The sequence below is a fragment of the Hemitrygon akajei genome, chromosome 13, assembly GCF_048418815.1.
Source record: "Hemitrygon akajei chromosome 13, sHemAka1.3, whole genome shotgun sequence".
Taxonomy (NCBI): domain Eukaryota; kingdom Metazoa; phylum Chordata; class Chondrichthyes; order Myliobatiformes; family Dasyatidae; genus Hemitrygon; species Hemitrygon akajei.
Window position 1 is genome coordinate 50,076,945 of NC_133136.1, and position 25,393 is coordinate 50,102,337.

The 25,393-nt window shown below is 40.1% G+C and overlaps 1 protein-coding gene across 2 annotated transcripts in view; it reads right to left on the minus strand.

Annotated features, from left to right (window-relative positions):
• The window catches only part of micu3a (mitochondrial calcium uptake family, member 3a), a 153,909-nt gene extending 128,618 nt beyond the window's left edge, over nucleotides 1–25,291 (minus strand). For both annotated transcript variants that reach the window (XM_073064596.1, XM_073064595.1), the window contains exon 1: nucleotides 24,944–25,291. In XM_073064596.1, coding sequence (XP_072920697.1) covers nucleotides 24,944–25,219 — 276 coding nt within the window. In that variant the 5' untranslated portion in view covers nucleotides 25,220–25,291. The remainder of the gene's footprint in view (nucleotides 1–24,943) is intronic.
• Nucleotides 25,292–25,393: the final 102 nt, after the last annotated feature.

The following is a 25,393-nucleotide window of genomic DNA, read 5'->3' on the forward strand; positions in this document are numbered from 1 at the left end:
CTTACAATTCGCCTACGGACACAACCGACTGACAGACGACACAATAGCCGCTGCTCTATATACTGTCCTTACACATCTGGAGAAGGGTGTTTATGTGAGAATGCTGTTCCTGGACAACAGTTCAGCATTCAACGCCATAATTCCATCCAGGCTAGAGAGGGAGCTCAGAGACCTCAGCCTTGACCCTGGCTTGTGCAGCTGGATCCTGGACTTCCTGTCAGATCACTGGCAGGTGCTAAGAGTGGGCTCTCTCACCTCCATCCCTCTGACTCTCAACACAGGAGCCCCTCAGGGCTGTGTACTAAGTCCCCTCCTTTACTCCCTGTATAGCCACGACTGTGTCGCCACCCACAGCTCTAATCTGCTAATTAAATTTGCTGACAACACTACATTGATTGGCCTAATTTCAAACAATAACGAGGTTGCCTATAGGGAAGAAGTCATCTCTCTGACACAGTGGTGTCAAGAAAACAACCTCTCCCTCAGTGTCGCAAAAACAAAGGAGCTGGTTGTAGTTTACAGGAGGAATGGAGATGGGTTAACCCTACTGACAGCATGGATCTGGGGTTGCAAGGGTAAACAGCTTAAAGTTCCTCGGCATCCACATCACTGAGGACCTCGCATGGTCTGCATACACCAGCTGTGTGGTGAAAACAGCACAACAGCGCTTCTTACACCTCAGATGTTTGAGGAAGTTTGATATGGGTCCCCAAGTCCTAAGAACTTTCTACAGGGGTACAACTGACAGCATCCTAACTGGCAGCATCACTGCCTGGTATGGGAACTGTATCTCCCTGAATCACAGGATTTTGCAGAGTGGTGTGGACAGCTCAGTGCATCTGTAGTTGTGAACTTCCCATGATTCAGGACATTTACAAAGACAGGTGTGCAAAAAGGGCCTGAAGGATCGTTGGGGGCCTGAGTCACCCCAACCACAAACTGTTCCAGCTGCTATCATCCGGGAAATGGTACCGCAGCATAAAAGCCAAGACTTTTCTTCAGAAGTTTTCTGATGACTCTGCCATAGTTGGATGCATCAGCAAGGGAGATGAGGCTGAGTACAGGGCGACGGTGGGAAACTTTGTCACATGGTGTGAGCAGAATCATCTGCAGCTTAATATGAAAGAGACTAAGGAGCTGGTGGTGGACCTGAGGAGGGCTAAGACACCTGTGACCCCTGTTTCCATCCAAGGGGTCAGTGTGGATATAGTGGAGGATTACAAATACCTGGGGATACGAATGAACAATAAACTGGACTGGTCAAAGAACACTGAGGCTGTCTACAAGAAGGGTCAGAGCCATCTCTATTTCCTGAGGAGACAGGTCCTTTAACATCTGCCAGGCAATGCTGAGGATGTTCTACGAGGCTGTGGTTGCCAGTGCTATCATGTTTGCTGTTGTGTGCTGGGGCAGCAGGCTGAGGGTAGCAGACACCAACAGAATCAACAAACTCATTCGTAAGGCCAGTGATGTTGTGGGGGTGGATCTGGACTCTCTGACGGTGGTGTCTGAAAAGAGGATGCTGTCCAAGTTGCATGCCATCTTGGACAATGACTCCCATCCACTCCTTAATGTACTGGTTAGGCACAGGAGTACTTTCAGCCAGACTCATTCCACCGAGATGTAACACTGAGCGTCATAGGAAGTCATTCCTACCTGTAGCCATCAAACTTTACAACTCCTCCCTCGGAGTGTCAGACACCCTGAGCCAATAGGCTGGTCCTGGACTTACTTCCACTTGGCATGATTAACTTATTATTATTTAATTATGTATGGTTTTATATTGCTATATTTCTTCACTATTCTTGGTTGGTGCGGCTGTAACAAAACCCAAATTCCCTCGGGATCAATAAAGTATGTCTGTCTGTCTGTCTATCTGTCTAACAGGCTCCAGGATAGCTTCTTCCACCAGGCCATCAGACTGATTAACTCACGCTGATTTGAGTGTATTTCTATGTTACATTGACTGTTCTATTTATTATAAATTACTATGATTGCACATTTAGACAGAGATGTAACGTAAAGATTTCTAATCCTCATGTATGTTAAGGATTTAAGAAATAAAGTCAATTCAATTCAAGGCAGCTTGACCAGGAATGTCTAGAACAGACCATTAAAAACAAGTTGAGGGAGTATGTCAAAACACACTCCTCAAATGATTTAAACCATTCAACTGGCACTGAAATAGTCCAGAAATTTCCTGTTAATTCATGGGAATTTCAGAATTTTGGCACACAATAGTGAACAATTTTTTTCCATGCCATTATCTAACTTGATAATCATCTACTAGCTCATAAGCTTAAATATAAATAGAAGCAGCAATTTTGGTTAACAGCATTACCCTATCAAATGTAAAATCAAATTTAAAATCTGAGACTTCTCAATTAATCACGACACATCAACTTACAAGGATGATTTCCTTATTGCAAACTCAACCTTTAAAAATGCTGTTAAAATGAATAAAAACAATTCCTTCCTAGAGTATTAAAATATTATAAAGCTATTTCAATAGTGTTGAATATTAAATATTTCAATATTTGAACAATCTTATATATATTGTTTGGTTAAGCATTCTTGTTCATTTAAATGTCATTATAGGTTATATGTATAAATATGCAAATTGCATACATTGTCACGATATATGCACACACCTCGCTAGAGTAGTATAAATCACATTTCAGACTCCCGTGTCTTCCTTTGAAGTTACAAAACATAACATTAGTGACAATGTATTTATAAAATGAGCTTGAGATGGCTATCGAACTGTTGAAGCACAGTGAGATGTTCGAACTAAAAAGAATGCAGTGAGGAATGGCGAGTTAAAAAAAATGCAGCTCAGCACGTGCAAACACTTGAGTTAAAAAGAAAAATCAGTCAACAGAAGAATTCATGGGTTCATAAAGAGGAAGTACTGGGTGATAACAATTATTTAAAAAAAAGCAGAAATAGTTGGCTACATTGGAAAGATAAGACACGTTTGATTACATAACAAATAACTGGATTTTATATACTGAGCAATTGAACAATATTTTGAAGCAAATGAAATAGCCAATGAGAAACAAGTACCAATTTTGCTGAGTGCATTGGGTTTAAAGATATATAGTTTGCTTTGAAGTTTAATGGCTTCAAGCAAACCATCCAAAATGAACTTTGCTGATACTATGAAAGTGATGCAGGAACACTTACAATGAAAGCTGATTACAGAACACTTTACATAAGTGGAATCCATTGCAGCATACGTGGCTGAAATGAAGAAACTGTCTGAGCATTGTCAGTTCAGCAATGGGCTTGATGATGCATAGATTGTTTGGTATGTGGAATTTTACAAAAAAAAGTATTCAAAAATGGCTTCTAACTGAAGCACAGCTTAAATGAAAAAGGGCAGTTTAAATTGCTGTATCAATGGAAACAGCAGAGAAAGACACAATTGAGTTGCAATCAGGAATGAAAGTGAGCATGAACAAAATTGCAATGTCTAAACAGAAACCAGTCTGTGTGAACAAATTGAGTTATAGTTGTGAAAGACACCAGACCAATGCAGACTTAAAGGAGAACCTTGCAGAAAATGCAACAAAGCAGGACATATGCAAAGAACATATCAGGCAGACAAAAATAAATGAAATGTGCAGGAAAGAGAAAAGGATTAAAAAGTCAAATTGCAGTTTCAAAAATAGCACTAATCTGCATGCTGTTGATGAAAAATCTGATATTGATTAGAGTAACATAGAATTGAATAACCTTAGATTTTCAATGTGAAAACTAACAATAGACAAACAATATGGCTTACACCAGAATGACAAATTAATTAAAATGGAATTGGACAGTGGCTCAGCTGTTTCAGTCATTCCACAAAATGACTTGAACAGCATTTCCAAAATACTACACTGAAGTATGCAGATATCCAACTAAGAACTTAGACTGGAGAAAGGACAACTCCTGTGGGAATGATATTCATAGTGAAATACCACAATCAGCAAGTCACATTGAGCTTGGTAAATGTAGGAGGACCAGCATAATGTGACATCTACAATTTGATTTGCATGTCACATACCCACAATAAAGCCAACAAAGTGAATTAAGACAGGTACTGGATGACGCCATAAATCCATGCCGAACACCATGAAATGTTGCCACGCAGAGGACAAACAAGTATTAGTGCCAACTTTTTTGCCTTTGGTTGAAAAGCATATTCGACCAAGGAAGGACCATGCAGCTCAGAGGAAGCGTGAAAGTGACAAAAGCAGTGGTCCAACTACAACACATTTGAGAAACCTTCTGAAATGCTTATCTGACAGTTACTTGCAAAATGTGGCTTGGTTTTAAGCTGGAAAAGAATTCAAGGAGTTTCAGGAAAGTTGCAAGCATTCGGCTTTTGTAAGTATAAAGAACCAGAATCTACTCTGCCTGCATTAAAGTTACTGCATGAACTTCAAGTGAGAGACAAAAAGCTGCTTGTAAAAGTAGATGCAAAGACTAAATTCCAGCTGGATGAATGGAAGGCCAAAAAGAAAGGAGTCAATGGAGGTATAGCAGGATTTGTCAGAGGATGTTGTGGGTGAGGAAACCAAGAGGAGAGATCAGACTGTAAAGGAAATAACAGGATTAATATTAGACTGCTCCAGTGAAAAAATGCATCTGAAAGATCAAGATGCACAAACCAGAATAAGAAAACAGAAGAAGAAAGGTGTCCAGAGCTGTCAGAACCACTTCCTGCAGTCCCAGCGTCAACTCCTACAACCACCACTAAGGAATCCCCAAAACTTGAGATTGTTTCACAGGCAAAAGTCTCACCTGCCAAACAGTGTGATCCTCTGTCAGCAAAGATGTTATTCCACTAGAGTAAGAAACCCTCCAGTGATTAAATCTTTAGGCCTGATAGGGACAAATTAAAATTTACTATGCTGCGGATGTCTGTATATAGTGGTTGTATTACATAATATACTGTGGAACCTACAGCTAAGCATGGAGGAATATTTCATCAATATTTGAGTAATCTTATAATTTTTTTGATTAAACACTTCTTTGCTTAATTAATTAATTAATACAGGTTATATGCATTGTTACGTACCCCGTAACTGGGTCACTTACCAGCAAAGATAGAGAGGTCCGTTGAAGTCTGATGGTACTATTTTTAACAGTATTTATTGATAGAAATACACAAAAAATAACATCAATGCAAATACACAGATAATATACGTCGTCAATACTAAATCTAAAAGCGCGGGTATAATAATAATCAATAAGAAATAAGCTGTATCGTTGTCTAGGGGATAATGAATTGTCCGATGGAAATATATAGTTCGTTCAGTTCATACAGGCTGCCGCCGTTGGAGACCCTGTGTGGCAATTGTTGGAGAGAGAGAGAGACGGGTTAAAACTTGCCCATTCTGTTTATGATGTCAATCCTTCGAGAGTCGTTGAGAGTTGAGTTCCCCGTTGTTAGCTAAAAACCGTTTTTCCGTGGCAAAGGTCACCGATTCCGGGCAAATGGAAGCGGACGCACGTGGCCTTCCACCGGCTTTCGCTATTACGGGATCGCTAGCGTTTCTTCTGGTGCGTCTGAGGGGCTGTTCCCACAGACCTTTTTATCCTGACTCATAGGGTCTCAGGTGTCAATCAGCTTGGGGATGATGCAATCCCTCCACCAACCTCCTCGTTGGTTCATTGCCTGGGGCTTTGATGGCATCGTACAGGGTGCAATACAAAAGTCCGTCTCCAAGAGACAATAGCCGGTATCAATGGGTCCGCCTTTCGGAGGCTAGGACACATTCTAACCCTTTTGTGGATTCTGCATGTCTTTCTCTCATTTCCTGTGTCTCCTGAATTGACTCAATAGTGATCTTGCGATTCTCACAAAGGAGGGGGCTACCCCCGCACCCTTCGGCCCCTCAGAGCTGTGGTACATTCATAACAGCATAAATACACGAATTGCATATGTCATCATGCTATCCTGTGATATGCACACGCTTCACTTAAAGTAAACAAGAAGTCAAGACTCATTTTGGACTCCCATGTCTTCCTGCGAATTATTTTAACATTCTTAAGGTACAAAACATAACAAACCCGGAACATCTTCAAAAAGCAGTGTCTCAGAAAGGCAGCGTCCATTATTAAGGACCTCCAGCACCCAAGGCATGCTCTTTCCTCATTGTTACCATTAGGTAGGAGTTACAGAAGCCTGAAGGCACACATTCAGCGATTCACGAACAGCCATCTGATTCCTAAATGGACATTGAACCCATGAACACTACTTCCGTTTTTTAATATATTATCTCTGCTTTTGCATGATTTTAATCTATTCAATATACGTATACTGTAACTGATGTATTTAATTATTTTTACCTTTTTTAATATGTTATGTATTGCAATGAACAGCTGTTGCTAAGGTAACAAGTTTCACGACTCATGCCGATGATAATAAACCCGACTCTGATATACTTTAAGCTTTGATTCCAATTTTTGTAACCTCCTCCAGTCCTGGATTCTTCAACGTTTGCATTCTAGGACATTGGCAACTTGAAACTTCATCAACATTGCTCTGCAATTCCAAAAGTACAACATCTCTCTATCTTTTTCACTCCTTCCTACAGATGTACCTTAAAGTTATTCTAATAATAATATTGTGGTTTAGTATCATATTTGATACATCAACATAAAGATATTGCAATTAAGGATCTCACCTAAAAGGTCATCAATTCAAACCATATGCGGCTACAGATTATAAAACCTCACAAGTATCTCTGAATAAATCACATGAATTAAAAGTTCTTTACAATGCATCATTTGCTACAAAAACAAAGGGTGCCTTTTGACTCAACATCTTTAAGACTAGCAAGTTAAATGCTTTATTTTAGTGACATTAAGGATGAAAATATTGGGTGAATTTGCTCATCATCTTTGATCAGCAGCAAGAATAATTTTTAGCATCCATCTGAATCAATTAGAAAAGGCAGGAGCTTGATTTAACATCTTATTCAACAGAACAGTGTAGTTACCCATGACATTCATCACTTCCTAGTAGTATAAAATAGCTCAACATTTTTTTCCTCCATTAGTTTAAGCAGTGGAAATGTATACCACAATGGGATTATTTAAACATTTCATACTGCTGACAATCTGTATTGAATAACCATCAGAGCCATACTGATTGTAAACTCAAATAAATGGCCAAACAAACACAGAATTACATTTTATAACTAAATAATGTAAAACGCTTTCAGAATTTGAAGTTTATTTTAATTCAAGTTCTTGGAGATTTTCTGTTCTCACTCCCAATTCCCTTCTATCAAATTCTTAACTGATTTCCAATGAAGCATAGCAATAGATGTTCTATAAGTAGGTTGTACTCTCTATCATTATCTTAAGTACTAACTAAAATCAAGGTTCACTGCCAATATGTTGTCTCATATTACCTTGAACTAACATCATTAAATTTTTACTCAGATCTTTTACATTTTGTTTTCCCATGACAACATGATTGGCTTCCAGATAAAGAATTCACAACCACTCAAGGAAAGCAGGTGTCAAACAATTGTATGGGGCCTCAAGGAAGTAAACAGACAATTTAATCTTTCATCTTACTTAATACAACACAAGGCTTTCATCACCTATGGACATGTCCATCAGTGATAACATTTGCCACTTAGGGTAAGTGGTAAATCAGGCCAGAAATGCCCAATAAATAATTTTATCTTTTTATTAGAATACAACACAAAGCAATGGAACATAGAGTTTAAAATTTGCATTGGCAAGAAAGCATGATAATAATCAATTAAGTTTCTGCTTCATGTTCACACTTCAAAGTTCAAAGTAAATTTAATATCAAAGTATAGATTTCTCACCATATACAACCCTGAGGTTCATTTTCTCGTGGGCATACTCAACAAATCCATTAACTTACTACTATTGCAATATCTCATTCCCTTCTCAATCTATTAAATGAGAGGAATTACATTGCAACTATACATGGTTTTGGGCATCTTCAAATATAGCAAAGGCTAAAAGGATGACAAAAATGATTCTAAGCAATACTGATCAATACTCTTGGTTGCTTTAAAAGTTGCCACTTCCAACTAAATTAAGAAGAACAGAAGGAACAGAGCTTTAGGTGCAAATAAGAGGGTTTTTTATATATTTAATAGATTTTTCAAATTTTGCTTTCAGCAAATAGCAGTAAGTAGCAATACCATGTTTATCATTCACGCACGAGCAAAATGCCTTAGAATACTGGTGTATCTACCAACACTTGCAATCATTAAAGTCTAGATCAAAGAGAAATGAATAGTTGAAAACATCTTTCTTTAACTTATTATTTCTGCTGTCTCCCTCCAGAAGCTTTGCTAATATTAGCATCTCACTGAGACATTTTCCAGAGAAATACATGCAATGGCATGTATTTACTGTGGTACTTATGAGAGAGAAAGTTATTGAATATCCGAGGATAAAAGGATATTCATTTTATCTAGTTGAAATTTTAATGTTGTAATTAATGTTAAGTAACTTCTTTGGCACTGAAAATTAACAATTGCCAGTGTGAAAACACATTCCTTCAGATTTTAATCATGCTAGATCTGAATCATAGAATTGTCATGACATGAGAGGGAGCCATCTGGCTTACTGGATATGTTTCAGCTCCTGGAGGAAGAGTCTGATCTATCTCACTTACCAACTCTTTCCCCAAAGACCTCAAATTCCACTTGAATATATTCACTTATACTGCCTACATGACTCTGTAGCAAAGAATTCCAAAGATTTGCAACTGTTTAAAACAATTTTTTCCTCATCTGCCCAAATTGGGCATCACCTTATAGATAAACTATACACCTTGGTTCTAGACAATCTGAATAAAGGAAACATCATTTCAGCATTCACACTGTCAATCTCCATTAGAATCTCATTTGCTTCAACATTTTCTCTCATTCTTCTAAATTCCAATGAATATAAATCCAATTTGCTCACCCTTTCTCAGAATATCAAGTCCTTCAAATATGGGCGAAGTCAAAAAAAAAAGTGTGATAGGGAAATTTCATGGTGATTTTCATTATCAGCAGTTCAAAATCTATAAGATACTCCCAAAAGTATTCAGGAAGCAAAATCTTCATGGTCCAGTGTTCTAAATGTCTTCTAAATGTCATATTACAAATTAATAATGGAATCCAGCATTTTCCAGAAGACAAACATTGGCTAACTGGCCTATAATTTCCTGCTTCTTGCCTCCCTTCTTTCTTGAATAGTTTCATTTCAGTCTTCTGGGATGTCTTCCAAATCCACGGAACTTTGGCAGATTACAACCACTGTGTCCACAATCTCCGCTGCCTACTACCAATTGCTGCAGCATGATCCAACTTTTCTTTTAATTTGACATCATCCCTTAGTCACCAACAATACATGCAGCTTGTAGCAAGGTATGCACATCATCAGTGTCTCTCTCCCAGATGAGCTAAATCTTTTTTACACTTGATTCGATGTTGCCAATACTGAGCCCCTGATATGACCAGCAGCTTGGTCATCTCTGAGGCCGAAGTATGCAGGTGTTTCCAACGAGTGGACAGTCGCAAGGCTGCTGTACTGGATGGCATCCCAGGGCAGGTACTCACCGAGTGTGCACAGCCCAACTGGCTAGTGTGTTTACAGACATTTTTAATCTCTCCCTCTCCCAGTGTAGAATGCCCTCCTGCTTCAAAACATCCACCATTGTTCCTGTACCGAAAATGACCAAGGCAACATGGCTAAACGACTGGCATCCTGTTGCACTCACCCCAATAATAAGCAATTGTTTTGACAGGCTGGTCAAGGACTACATTTGCGCGTGCTGCCACCCACATTAAATCCCCTACAATTTGCCTACCAACACAACCGATTGACAGATGACAGCCACAGTTCTACACACCATCCTTACATATCTGGAGAAGGATGCTTATGTGAGAATGCTGTTCTTGGACTACAGTTCAGCATTCAACACCATAATTCCTTCAAGGCTTGACAAGAAGCTCAGAGACCTCGGTCTTGACCCTGCCTTGTGCAGCCGGATCCTGGACTTCCTGTCAGCTTGCTGGCAGGTGCTAAGAGTGGGCTCCCTCACCTCTGCCCCTCAGGGCTGTGTACTAAGTCCCCTCCTTTACTCCCTGTATACCCATGACTGTGTCACCACCCACAGCTCCAATCTGCTAATTAAATTTGCTGAGGACACTACACTGATTGGCCTAATCTCAAATAATGACGAGAAAGCCTACAGAGAGGAAGTCATCACCCTGACACAGAGGTGTCGAGAAAACAACCTCTCCCTCAGTGTCGCAAAAACAAAGGAGCTGGTCGTGGATTACAGGAGGAATGGAGACAGGCTAACCCCTATTGACATTAATGGATCTGAGGTCGAGAAGGTAAACAGCTTTAAGTTCCTCGGCATCCACATCACCAAGGACCTCACATGGTCTGCATACAGCAGCTGTGTGGTGAAAACAGCACAACAGCACCTCTTACACCTCAGATGGTTGAGGAAGTTTGGTATGGGCCCCCAAATTCTAAGAACTTTCTAAAGGGGCGCAATTGAGAGCATCCTGACTGGCTGCATCATTGCCTGGTATGGGAACTGTACTTCCTCAATCACAGGACTCTGCAGAGAGTGTTGTGGACAGCCCAGCACATCTGTAGATATGAACTTCCCACTATTCAGGAGATTTACAAAGACAGGTATGTAAAAAGGGCCCGAAGGATCATTGGGGACCCAAGCCACCGCAATCACTAGCTGCTATTATCTGGGAAATGGAACCACAGCTTAAAAGCCAGGACCAACAGGCTCCAGGACAGCTTCTTCCACCAGCCCAACAGACTGCTTAATTCATGCTGATACAACTGTATTTCCCACCTTAGCATAGAGTCCAAGATATTCTTCTCAGTGATTCCAAGGCTGACCTCTTACTTAATGGAGAATCGCTTTCAACACATCCATCCAGAAGGTGGCACCCTAAGTTTTTCTGGGTGCTTTGAACACACTTCAAAAATCTGCCAATTGATCAACAAGGCCAGGCAGTAGAAAGGTGACCTAACAGTTATCTGATTAGGCTTAGCCAATACCTATGAATCAATTCCACATCCTCTTCCAGGTTGGCCTGGACTACTACTGTATCCCAGCAGTAACACGGGACATGATCACCAGCTACCTAGGAGGATTCAAGCTACGCTTCACTTCAGCCCACTTTACAACCAGGTGGCAAGACCTCCAAAAAGGGATTCAAACTGGTTGTACCATCTCCCCCATCTTGTTTGTCATGTGCATGAGCCTCCTCATATCAGCAGCAGCAGATTTAACCTGAGGTCCAGTGATGAAACTCAGCATCCGAAGGCCTGCTATAAGCGGGTTAATGGATAACATCAAAGTAACCATCGTAATCCATGTCCAAGCAAGATGTGTATTGGAAACCCTGGACAATGTAGCTACCTGGGCTAGGATAACCTCAAGGCCAAGAAGTCCAGATGTGTGGTAATCAGAAAGGGCAAAGTTACTAGCAAGTTGTCTTTAAGTATGGAGGAAACCATTCCATCCATAGAGGAGAACCCAGTAAAGTGTCTTGGAAAGTAGTTTAATGCAGCAATGGCAGACAGTGTCAACATCACTGACACCGTAAAGCTGACTGCAGAATTGCTGAAGATAGACAAAACCGGACTCTCTGGCAAATTTAAGACATGGCTGTACCAACATGGTCTTCTTCCAAGACTGCTCTAGCTTTTCACTGTGTACGAGTTCCTCATGACCACTCCAGAAGGCATCAAGAGGAAAGTCAACAAGCACCTGCGGAGGTGACCAGGCATCCCACCATATTTTTCTTCAGTGGGGGTCTACATAATATCAGGCCAGCTACAGCTACCATTGACATTGGTAGTGGAGGAGTTCAAGATGGCAAAGTATAGAGTTGTGTTAACACTGAGGGGCTCCGGTGACAAGCTAATAAACCAAGCAGGAGTCACAAGAAGATTAGACTGGAAGTGGGACAGCAACTCAACCATGAGCCAGGCAGTGAGTTCCCTGCAATTGAGAGACATCAGCAGCAATCCTTGCCTGGGATGGCAAGGCCTCAGGTCTGCACACTTCCAAAGATGGGGGAGTGCAAGTGTAAGGGATAGGTGTGATATGGTCCAGGCAGAGGTATGGAACTGCGAGGACAAAAGGCAGGCATCAAAGGCAGTGGTGTTGGAGTCATAGGGTGCTTGGATGAAATAGGATCTTCCCAAGCACAAGACCACTTGGGGAAAGCTTTGGACACTGGAGCTTTTCTGTATTTCTTTCAACCTGCGGTCCAGCCATGGCACTCTCCATACACGATCACAGCTGTACACATTGGGACTGAGAGTGCACCTTAAGTGCATGCTTTGTGGTCAGCGGGGTTCACTGGCACACATACTGACAGGATGCAAACCAGTTTTAACACAAGGACAGTATAGGTGGTGTCATGCCAAGGTCCTGCTGTCCCTTGCTGACACACTGGAGCGAAAGAGGTGTAAAAAGAGACCAGCTGGCAGAGAGGCAAACAGGGCAGTCATATTCATTAAGGAAAGGGCCTCGCCAGTCATACCAAAGAGGCCTAAATTCAATCTGCTGCAAACTGCCAAATCATGGGAGAAAAGAGTTAATGTGGGGAGGAAGCTGCAGTTCCTGGAGGTGGTTCAAACCACACTTAGACCAGACATCGTACTGTGGTCCACTGAAGACAAGAAGATCATCCTGGTGGAATTCACGGTACCATGGGAGGAAGGATGTGAGGAGGCTCACGAGAGGAAGCCCCTGAAATACCAGCCCTTAGTCCAGGCATGCAGGAACAAAGTATGGCAGATCTGGCTTTTCCCCATTGAGATTGGCTGTAGAGTGTTCCCGGCAAGGTTGGCATGGAGGTTGCTGAATGCACCGGGCCTTGATGAAAAGAGCAAAAATCAAGCAGCTCACAGGATGGGGGAGGAAGCAGAAAGAGCCTCTTGCTAGATATGGAGGAGGTGAGAAGAGTTGAACCAGAAGTCAGAAGCAAATGGGCAGTGATTTGGCCACCACTGCCAACCCGCCAACTGGACAGCATTGTGGTTAAAGGTCGAAACACTTCAAGAAGGTTGGGCACCACCTGACAATATATGCGCCTGGCCAAAAACTACTGTTACTTCATCAGGGAACTGAAGACAGCACCCCAGTATATGTTGCAAGTCCCTCCATCAGAAATACTTTTCCTGAAATGTATAAAATATCTCCTTAAATCTTTGACACTATTTATTTTGCTGTTTTTACTTTGTCCTAACCACATTAGACAATACAGCCCTCAAATCATTATTACTTTACTTAAATTTATATACACTAATTTCATACCCTTTTTTATTTCCAAATAAATTTGATATTCTGCCATGTTGTGATCATTCTTAAGGATTTTTTACTGTAAGATCATTAATAACAGAGATTTCTTAAGTTTCATCTCCTGTTAAAGTATGATACTTCTTGCAGAAATGCATGTCACTTTATTGCACTCTTCCACTGAAACCAACAAAAGGGTATTCTGTCAATGTGTGTCTAATCCTAACGTAGGACAGGCATCAGTGTTGTATAGTTTGAACCAAGTGAGAGCACTATTCATTCTTGCTGTTACCTTGAAGCAAAACATTCAGATCAACATAGCTTTTTGTTCTTCTAATTAGAAAATAAGAAGAATTTGGCTTTATTGGTAATGCTTTTCTACTGTTCTACCTACCACCTATTCTAGTGCTCCATGCGCTACTGGGGGGCTAGAATCTCAGTAGTGGATAGTAGCACAGGCAGTATCAGAATTGTAATAAAGTGACATTCCTTTCTGCAAGAAGTGACATGCTTTAGCAGGAGAAAGACTTTGAAGGTCATCTCTGTGTAATTAATAATCTTATAGTAAAAATTCCTTAGGAAAGAGTGATCACAACACGGCAGAATATCTTGTTCTGGGCTGCTTGCTAATGCTTCATATGTTCTGCTGATTAAGTGTTCTGATGGGATTTGGCCTGGGAAATGCTGCTGTCCCAAGAGTATGTGCAAGATAGTGCAGCATTAGTCATTTGGCTTTACTGTCTCCATTTTTTCCCCTAGGCTTCACACAGCAGCAGTCAAACTGCAGTAAAGTATTAACCCCAGACAAAGGAAAAGATGGAAGACTCTGCAGTGCTTCAAAGAATGTCATGGCAGCAACATAGGTATGGGTCAGGTAAAACATTGAAATATTAATTCCTTCTAAGATGCTTTTCACATGCAAACAACACTTACACATTTAAACCTTCAGAGCACTTCCTAAATAAACAACTTTCTGAAAATAACAGAATGATTCAATCTCCTGCCTTGAGAGAGCAATGAGGTCATTTATTCAAAATGTGATTTTCATGAAAAATACATATAGCATGGTCAGAAAAAAGACATATGCCATTTGATAAATCTTTTAATCAATGCTTTGTCTATTTCATCGCAACACATTGCTTCTTAAATTCTTTGCAAATTATGGTAATTACTTCTATAATGTATGTTTGTTCTTTTTATTAAGACAGTTCTCCTTTCCAATAAAGCGTGCTTCTCATCATCTTGCTGCAACTAAAAAAGCGAAAAGCATAAAATTAAGGGCAGATTTCTTCACCTCTGTAGCATTATTATTTAAATAAACATGAGCAAATGTTTCTACCTTATGTTTTGAGTTTAGCACTAGGAAGTCAGTTTTTAAAGTATAACATTCAGCATTACAAAAGACACCAGCTTGGTCTTTGCTAAAAGTATCACTGATATATTTATGCTTATGTACATTACAACACAGAATGATGCTAGCTGGCTTCCAATGTCTACATTGACAGTTAAATCGTTACCAGTCATAGGCTTTTGTGTAATGTTGGGACTGGACTTCAGTTGTAATGTTTAATACGATCTTCCTTCGACCTGAGCACCAAAGCAGGGAATGGGAGAGTAACTTAATTAACTGTGTGACTAATTTACAAGTGACAAGACATATTTAGCTTTTCTTTTTGTTTTTCTGAAAGCAAGAACAGATAAAAAAATCTAACACCCACATAGTGATTTAACCTCTGAATCTTTTGTTATCTAAATTATGATAGATAAAGTGTAATAATTAAAAGCAGTGTATTTAATGATATCCGAGACCCAAAATCTGATGTTTAGAATAACTGATCCCAGACGACAAGGCAAGAATTTATAATCCATATTGTTCACTATCTTGAGAAGTTATGGGAAAATTCTGATGAGAAGCTATACAACCCAGTAACTTTCAATGGTTAATATACTAACAAGCTTATTGTTCAACTACAGTCACTCCCAACTCACCTCTGAAATTCAGCTCTTATAACATATTTGAACCAAGGTTGAAATGAGCTGAGAGAAGTTGACAAAACTCAGACTGAGCACTGGCAAACAGATTATTGTTCAATAAATAATCACTTTGCTGATAATTAAGAGAAGGCAAATAGGACTGTTATATGACACATTGGATCCATCCTATCTTTGTTTACAGTATAAACAATGGCATTTTATCACTAGGGCACATGTCCAGTGCTCGTCACGGTATCAACAGGGCCCAGAGAATTTCCTACATCCAATATGTCATCTCTTAGTATCATTCAGGGTATTTTTATTGCCTAAAAACTGACATCTATTTTGTGGGTTTCAAGATGACACTAAGACAGATCATCTACCAGACACCTGTGGTAGCACAGTGGTGCAGTCAGTAGAGCTGCTGTCTTCAGTGCTGTCTGTGTGGAGCGAGCACGGTTTTTCTGTGAACACTTGGATTCCCTCTGGGTGCTCTGCTTTCTTCCCACATCTCCAAAGACATGCAGCTGGCATCAATCACTACAGACTATAACTACAGCAGGACATGCCCTCTTCTCATTACTACCATCAGGGAGGATGTACAGGAGGAGCCTGAAGTACAACACTCAACACTTTAGGAATAGGTGCTTTCCTCTGCCATCAGATTTCTGAATAGCCCATGAACTCATTATTCATTATTCTTATTCCTCTCTATTGATTTTCTGCATTATTTATTTACTTTCATTGCAACTTACAGTAATTTGTCATGCCTGCACTATATGGCTGCACAAAACTATTTTCATGACTTATAATATATCAGTGACAATAAAACTGATACAAATCATTTGAATCAAGACCAAACACACGAGCATAAGAAAGTCTGGAATTTTTCCAATAGAAACAAGACAGACTGCTATCCCAATGCATTGCAATAATAATACAGGTACGATGAAAATGTCTCATCACCTGTCCATGGCATTGCTAAATGTAAATCATTTACATTACATGGAGATTTAGTAATACCCTTAATAATTAGCAACATTCTTCATCAGATGTTTAATGCCTTACACTAAATTCAACATTATAGATAATATTGAATCCCAAATGATTGAGAGCAAAATTTGTCAGGCTGATTTGTGATGTGACTGTATTACGTTACACCAAAAAGTTCACAGATTCAACTGGGTGAGGCAGAGAGGCACAGACTCCAATTACCTACTTAGAACTACAAAACTTTGTTTATTAGGATGGAATACAAGCATTAAAACAGTTACCTAAGTTGGCGTGGGGCCCTCTCACTGTAGCACACCTCCCACATGATCCATAGCACCATCACAACTAGCCCATTGATGAGGCCCCAAAAATCTACAAGCTCCCAACTGCTCTTTTATACCTTCTCCACTGATGTATGGTGCAGTAAGTGGACTAATACCAGCTCAAACCATTGAGCCAGAACCAATCATCACCTGTCACCACTCTTAATGAGCCCCACCCATGTTCACCTACATTAAGGTACACGGTGCACCGCAGTGCAGCAACTGAAATGCTCTTGAGCACACAGGCTTTGTTACTGCGCAAATTATATAACACTTTATACGATGTTAATATAATTGTGAAAAACACTATAATTACGTGTTAATGCATATAACCTGTAAATTTTCTGAATAATAAACTTATCACAATCTTTACTTTGAAACATTTTAGAGCTTCGACATATTTACATTGTCATTGTGCTTTAGGTTATAACACTTGAATGGCAAGTTTTTGACCTTGTTGCTATTGCAAGTGCAACTAATTGTGAATTTGGAAAAGTGAATATTGTACTATTGACAAAAAAAACTCAGCTACCATTATGATCTATCACGAAAGTGTTGCCTCAAAAATATTGCAGCAATACTGTGATTTCAAATTTGTCATTTATGAGAAAGCTAAGTAGTTAAATTGAGATATTCACTGATATGTTGAACTACATGCTTGGAAATGAAGAGTCTGAAGGACAGTCAATTCTTGTTGATATTGTTGGAACATTTCAATTTTATTGCGATGACTACGAATGTGGATTCAATCTTTGAGTTCAATCAAATGTAAATGCAGAAATAAGACTAGAAGCGGAACATTTGGATGAACTTATGAGTATTAAGATGCATCTTTCATCGGGATGCAAAATTAATCTGGGCAGTGTTTACAGACAAGAGAAAATCTTCAGATGCTGAAAATCCAAGCCCCCCACACACACAAAATGATGGAGGAAAATCAGCAGGCCAAACAGCATCTATGGAGAACAGTACAGTCGGTGTTTCAGGCTGAGACCCTTCATTGGGACTGGAGAAAAAAAGACTGGAGTCAGAATAAGGTGGTGGGGGAAGGGAGGAAGAAACATAAGATGATAGACAAACAAAAAAAAGTTTAGAAAATGTGAAAAATTTTCTTTGTTGTACTGTATTTCATTATAACCATTAATTAATAAATAAAATCAAGTATGTCATTTTTCTGTTTTCATTCTAAGTATTTATAGTATGCATATTACAAAAAAAAACTAAGTACCGCAGTTTTCAGGCCGTGTAAAAATTTCCTGCTCAGAGCAATAGCTGGTTCATGCAGCTGTAAGCTAAATTAGAAGGAACACTGTTCACCTAACTTCCATGTTCTCACGGCTGTACTCTCATGGCCAATGCACTGTATTCTTACAGTTGTATTGCATTTGCACAATAAGCTCAAGGCCATGGTGCTGAAGATATTCAACAAGCAAAAATGTTAATTCTTTACAATACAGATTGACATATAGAAATGTGGCATTCCTATTCATTATGTACACTGGGTACTCAAGCACCACAATGCTTCTTTGGCTGAATTGAGAGCATGAACTGTCATGAATGGAAAGACATTTCATTTATTAAGTCTCCTATGGTAGAATACAGGTTGCTGTATATAGGAGGTAGAATGAAAATCTAGTTGCATAGTGCCACAGCGACAACCTCTCATTCAACGTCTGCAAAACCAAAGAGCTGATTATTGACTACAGGAGGAAGAAACCGCAGGTCCATGAGCCACTGCCAATTAGGGGTTCAGAGGTAGAATGGTTCAGTAACTTTAAACTCATGGCATTATGATACCAACAAACCTGTCCTGGGACCAGCACATAAGTGCTATTACAAAGGCATGACAATGCCTCTACTTCCTTAAAAGCTTGCGCAGATTAAGCATGGCATCTAAAACTTTCACAAGGCTGTATAGATGTACAGCGGAGAATATCCTGACTGGTTACATAAAGGCTTAATGCCCAAGAATAGAAAAGCCTATAAAAGGCGGTGGATACAACCCAATCCATCACAGGCAAAGACCTCTCTATGATTGAGCACATCAACAAGAGTCCTACCACGAGAAAGCAGTATCCATCATCAAGAACTTCCACCATACATGTTCTTCTTCTTGCCGCTGCTATCTGTAAGTAGGTTCAAGAGCCTTGCGTCCACATCACCAGGTTCAGAAACAGTTATTACCTTCAACCACCAAGCTCCTAAACCAGCATGAAAAGTCTCAACTGTGAATTGATTTCACAACCGATAAGACTCACTTTCAAGGATTCTACAGCTCATATACTTAGTAATTTTTTTGTCTTTTTTTGCACATTGGTTGTTTGTTGGTCTTTGTGTAGTTTTTCATATATTGTATTGTATATCTTTGTTCTACTGTGAAAGCCTGCAAGAAGACAAATCTCACGGTAATATATGGTGACATATACATACTTTGATAATAAATTTACTTTAAATTTGAGCTTATCCAACAGCTTATCTAGCAATCATGTAGAGGAGTGTATCCTGTGTATTTGAAGTGGGAGACGATCACAGTTGGGCAAGAAAGAGTCAAAAGCAATTGTTCTGACATAATTCTGTCTTTTGCATTGATGGCTATTGATGCCAATGAAGACACTGATCTCAGACTTCGAAGTAAAATAATATCATCTCAACAAATTTCCAGAAGTTCAGGAGCCCCTTTAACTCTGATTCATGGAAAGGAATGTGACCCATTCTCAAATCTAGACATGTCAAGTGTCAAGGGTTTGAAGTTACAATTTACAGACCAAACTTACCTGCTTCATTAAGTCAATAAACAATATCCAGAACTCATTAAAGCTGCAGTCCAAAACATTCTGCCGGTCATTCCACTTACCTTGGTGAATATTGAATTTTCAGCAAAGGCACTAACTAAAACCGAGTGTCAAAACAGATTCTTTCTTTGGAAAGATGTGAGTACCCTTGCCTAACAATCATGCATTAAACAGTAAGCTTGCACTGACACAGCAACAACAGAAAGCCCACCAAGATATAGTAAATTAATTGTTTTTAAAAACTAAATTATTTAATTTGTACATATAGAACAATAGTGTGAAGGCTTGCTCTTGTTATCAGACCTTCCATTATGTTCTTGTATAAATTATGCAACTGCATCTGAAGTTTACTTTGGGAATAGAACATGTGCAGAAAGTAAAGCACTGTCCCTCAAAGCAAGCATGGAGACGGATTAACTTTTAAAATAACGAACATGATCACTTCTTGGCAAAGTTTTCTCTCAAAATGTTTATTGTTCTTGTTGTTTTTTGTACCAAATAGAGTTACTTACTGAAATCCTTTGTGTGCACTTACATTTCATTGTAAACTCACATGGATAAATCCAGCATCAAAACAGTAAAATAATGTCAACATCTTAAAAGAGGTCTACATCAGTTTAAGTAAAGTGGACTCCGATTAATCGGGCCATCGGTTAATCAGGGCAGCCACTTATTTAAGACAACTCTTAAAAAACAATAATTAAATCAAGAAAATAGCCAAGATTCCCTTCATTTATTTGGGACACTATGCTGCTTAACTGGGGCTAGACACTGTTGCCAAATAGCTCCTAACTACTATCAGTCACATATGCTTGTTCGGTTGTTAAACACCACACCATTTTAAAGCGATCAGTTTTGAAACGTCATCAGTTGTGCGTGCTTTTGTTCAAAAAGCAAAGATTTCTGTCACTGATAGTTGGTGAGAAATAAGCAATAAGACAATTTGGACTTGGTTTGCTCACAGCGCTTTAAAACATTCAAGCTTGGAGATGGCAGAAAAGGCTGGGCATGAAAATGAAACAATTTCACTAATTCAACAAGTTAGAAATTACAACAAAATTTGATGGTATCGACAATCGTCTTGAATATTACAAAAACAATTAAGATTTATAGGATACAATCGTTTAAAGCATTGTATGAAGGCAGTCCATTATTTGCACTAGGTGTCTGTGCTGGCTTTGTTCATTTACAGTCAATCAGAAGGACACAGTAGATGAATTCCTACATTGATAAATGTTAAGAAATATTACAGTTCTATAGGTGGTACTGTGAAGTAAGTGACTACTTACTGGTGGTTAACAAAACAAGGATACTTTTATCGATAACACCTTTTCTATAGCAGTATTATGGTAAACAATCTTCGAAAACAATGGCAAGATTGAGGCGTACTTGTGGCGAGCAGAGTGGAGGAGAGGCATATTCGAAGCCTATCCACCTAAACTGAGAGCGAGGTTTGATTGATCTGTAAAGGTTGGGATAAGCTGAGATGTGACGACAGGGTCCTGGCCCAGAGCATATCAATATGGTAGGGCCCCAAGTCTTACAGTGAGGAACAACCTGATGTTTGGACGATTTGAACAACAGGCCAGACGGCTCGCAAAGGCAGGGTGTTGGGAAGAGAGGCGAGGGTCGGACCAGTTTTGCACGCTGCTCTGTGCCGTTTACTCCGCTCTGCGCTACGGTAAACTTGAGGCTGTGGCCTGCTCCGGGCTCTGCGATGCTTATCCTGCTATATGCTGATCTGAGGCTAAGGCTGTGGCCTGCTTTGTGTCTGAGGACTCATTTTTGTTCTAAATGCTATGTATTATTTGCTCGATTTGTTCCCCCCTCCCCCCCATACATTGAGGGTGTCAGTATTCTTTTTTTAATGGTTCTTTTAAGTTTTGTTTTGTGGCTACCTGTAAAGAGACAAATTTCAAGGTTCTATTACATACATACTTTGGTAATAAATGCACTTTGAACTTTAGCGGTATTGGCAGTGTTCTAATCTGTTGTGTATTTCATTCAAATACAGGTTCCCCCCGCTATCCAAAGGTAGAGTGTTCCTATGAAACTGTTTGTAAGCCGAAATAGTGTAAAGTGAAGAAGCAATTACCATTACTTTATATAGGAAAAATTTTTGAGCGTTTCCAGACCCAAAAAATAACCTACCAAATCATACCAAATAACACATAAAACCTAAAAAACACTAATATGTAGTAAAAGCAGGAATGATATGATAAATACACAGCTATATAAATTCCAAATAATGTATGTACAGTGTAGTTTCACTTACCAGAATAGGGAAGATTGAGCCAAAACAGATTTGTAGAGAAAAAAAATCGGCACGTACACGCATGCGCATACACCTGCCCACATAAGGCTTCACGGTCATGGTAGTCTTTCTCGAGGTAAACAAGTTTAAAGCAGGCATCTTTTTTTGTAAAAGCGAAAATCCTCTTTCGGTTAGTGAAAACAAGTACTAATGTAAGTCTTTCGTAAAAGCGAAGTTGCGTAAAGCAAACGTTCGGAAAGCGAGGGACACCTGTATATGAATTGTTACTCAGTTAAACTGTGGTTTGTCTTTTTTTTTATACATTTTAAATATTTCCATGAAAGTTCAGCTAAATGGGCCAAAATATACTGGCCCCTATGTGTCCCAGTTAACCAGAATCCAATGTACTTTATTGGTACGATGATAAAAAGCTTCAGAAACATGTCTTGAAGTTTCTAATACTTTATTATTACCATCCTTCTACTAATTTCCACAAACATGAAAAACCTACTGGCAAAATAGTGATTTGCACAGAATACTCCAGCCTGCAACAAAAATGTTCGAAAATTTGAACTGGTTCAAAACATCCTAGTCTGAACATAAATGAAACTTATGAGATAAAGGATAAAGAGTTAACTGAACATAACAAGTAGTTTTGGGGAGACAAGTGGGTGGCTTTTGGGAACAGAGGGGTAATTGGGGGATATAGACGGAATGAATAGATGTGTTGTATTAATTAACAATACAAATGATTCGCACACATTAAGGTCCCACAGACACAATATGGGAAAGCCCACTAATCTTTTTCAGTAATACCCAGAACACAAGGGATAGCTCCCACAGCACTCTCAAAACCTACCCAAGGCCATAGACCTCTTCTTCAGAACATGGCACTTGCGTTACCACTTTCCAAACCAACCTATCCTTCAATGCCTCCAGAGCCACTAATAATTGAGCAGCTTAACATATACAAAATACTGGAGAAACTCAACTCAGGCAGCATCTATGGAGAGGATAGATTTCAACCCACAACTCTTTGTTAGGACCAGAGGAGTTCACTTGAAACTTAACACTATTTTTAGATGATATTATTCAACTGCTATTTTGTTGTTTCCAATAATGACTTATGGAATCTGGTAAGTAAATACGGTAAGTAATTATGCATGCAAACCCAGCCAGACACATTTACTCTCATTTCCATCCTTTCAAAGCATTATTGCTTTTTTGATAATGACACAAACCAGCATGAGGCCTGGAAGTACTAACCACAATGCTGCTGAACAGCACATACAACTCAGATGAAGTTGAGTCCTATAAAAATTTTATAAGTTTCATGAGATCACTACCTAATTTTTTCCAAATCTCTTCCACCTGTTTTCACCAAAAAAGTGAAGGAGGAGATAACTGAAACACAAGGTACATCCAAAACTGGTAACATGGAGGTATGAGAAAAGTTGGCTGAATTTAAGTCGATTAACGTCTGAATGGGAAGCATCCAAGGAGTTTGATGGGATCAGGAGGAAATCACCCAGGAAACCATTAACTTAAAATGCTGGTGACAGATGACTGGAAAGTAGCAAATATTACTTTCTCAAATAATTTAACCTCAGTGGAAGGAAAGAGTTTCGAAACGCTGATCATAAAGGATTAATAATCACCTACAGGATTTTCATTCTCACTATTCAATCCTGCCTAGCATTGTACCAATAGCAAATATGAAAATAAGACAAACACGAGGAAATCCGCAGATGCTGGAAATTCAAGAAACACACACAAAATGCTGGTGGAACGCAGCAGGCCAGGCAGCATCTATAGGGAGAAGCACTGTCAACATTTCGGGTCGAGACCCTTTGTCAGGACTGACGCCTTGGCCCGAAACGTCGGCAGCGCTTCTCCCTATAGATGCTGCCCGGCCTGCTGCGTTCCACCAGCATTTTGAAAATAAGACATTTCATCCCCTTGGCCAAATTGTTGACATAGATTTTGAATAATTGCCTAAGTAAGCACCAATTGCTATGGGCATTCCACTTATCACAGCCTGCCAACATGCGAAAACACCAACTTATCTTTGTTTTCTGACTGTTAACCAAGTCTCTGTAAAGCTACTTAATTCAGCCTGTACTTCAGTTTCTCTGGTGCTAAAACCCTCAATAATGTCCGGTTACCTTTTAACTTGACAATTCCAAGAGACACCTAACTAATCTCCCTTGATCTCAACAAACTTGAGGTCATTCAGAGTGCTAGTGAAATTGAAACAGGCCCTTGTGGTTAATTGCCTCCAGTTAAGTAATAACTTGATTTTTATACCTACACTCCAGGTTTTCAAATCCACCCTTCCAAGTTCTATTATCTCTCCCCATCCTTTAATTTTCCAAGTCATCCATGATATTCTTCAATAACCCAAATCTAACTTTTCGTCTTCTAGCAGCTCAAACTTCAAAGCAGCACATACAAAACGCTGGAGGAACTCAGCAGACCAGGCAGCATCCACGGAAAAGAGTAAACAGTCCTGATGAAGGGTCTAGGCCTGAAACATCAACTGTTCACTCTTTTCCCATAGATGCTGCCTGGCCTGCTGAGTTCTTCCAGCATGTTGTATGTGTTGCTTTGATTTTGCAGCATCTGCAGATATTCCTGTGTTTGGAGCTCGATCGTCAGTCGCAAAGTTCCAGTGTTTTGAATAACAGAAACATATTGCTGGAGGAAATCAGCAGGTCAGGCACCACCTATTCCTCTCTTTAGGTTTTACCTGACTTGCTAAGTTCCTCCAGCATTTGGTGTGCCCTACTCTGAATCTGTAGCATCTGTAGAATTTTGTTTTGAATATCTTTTTGATATTGCTTATAAAACAGGTAAGTTTTCGTCATCTGTTCTAATATTCACATCTGATGCTTGGGATCAACTTTTTTAAAAACCTGATAACACTCCGGTAAAATTTATTGGTAAGATTTTATTTAGTTAGAGGCATTGTAATACATACACGCTGCTGCTAGATCGGCTTAAAATGGTGCATCCTTTTAGGGTGGGAGGGAGTCTGCAACAATTGGTGCAGCATCCCGCAGGCATTTGTCACTACACATAAAGAACAACCTTCTGAAGACAGGTTACAGAAGTGATATTATAAATTAGTGAGACCAATATTACTAAAATTTTTGTTTGCAGTGCGTGATGAGAAACGTCAGCCTGGATGCTCCGGCTGGCAGCCCGGGTGCTCAAAGCAGTCATTCGCCCTCTCAATCTGCGACCACGAAGCCACGAACGCACCGCTTCCAGCTCCTACCTTGGCTTTTACAGCCGGTATTCGCACACCCCCGCGGGGAAGAGCCCATCTCCTGCTGCTCTCAGCCTCCGACTCCGTATCGTAGTAGCACCAGGAGGCGGCGGCAGCTGCCGCACCGCACACCGCCGCCACGCACAGCCCGCGCCTTCCACCCGGTCCCGACCGCCATGCAACCGAGCTCGCCCCTCTGTTCGAGGCAGGCTTGCTCAAAGCGGCCGTTCGCCTGCGCCCGGGGTACAAACGCTGCAGCAAAAGGAATCTCCGCATCGCGGCCATTTGCTGCGTCTCGTTGGCAACCGGCTCGGCTGCCAGCGGAGCAGCACCGGCAACTCTCGCGAGAACGACGGTTAGCGCGTGCGGGCCGGTTCGCCCGACGCGACGTGAGCGATGCGGGCGCCGGTGCTGCAATTCCCGGCGATTCGCAGTGAGTGAACCAGCTGAGGGCTCCGA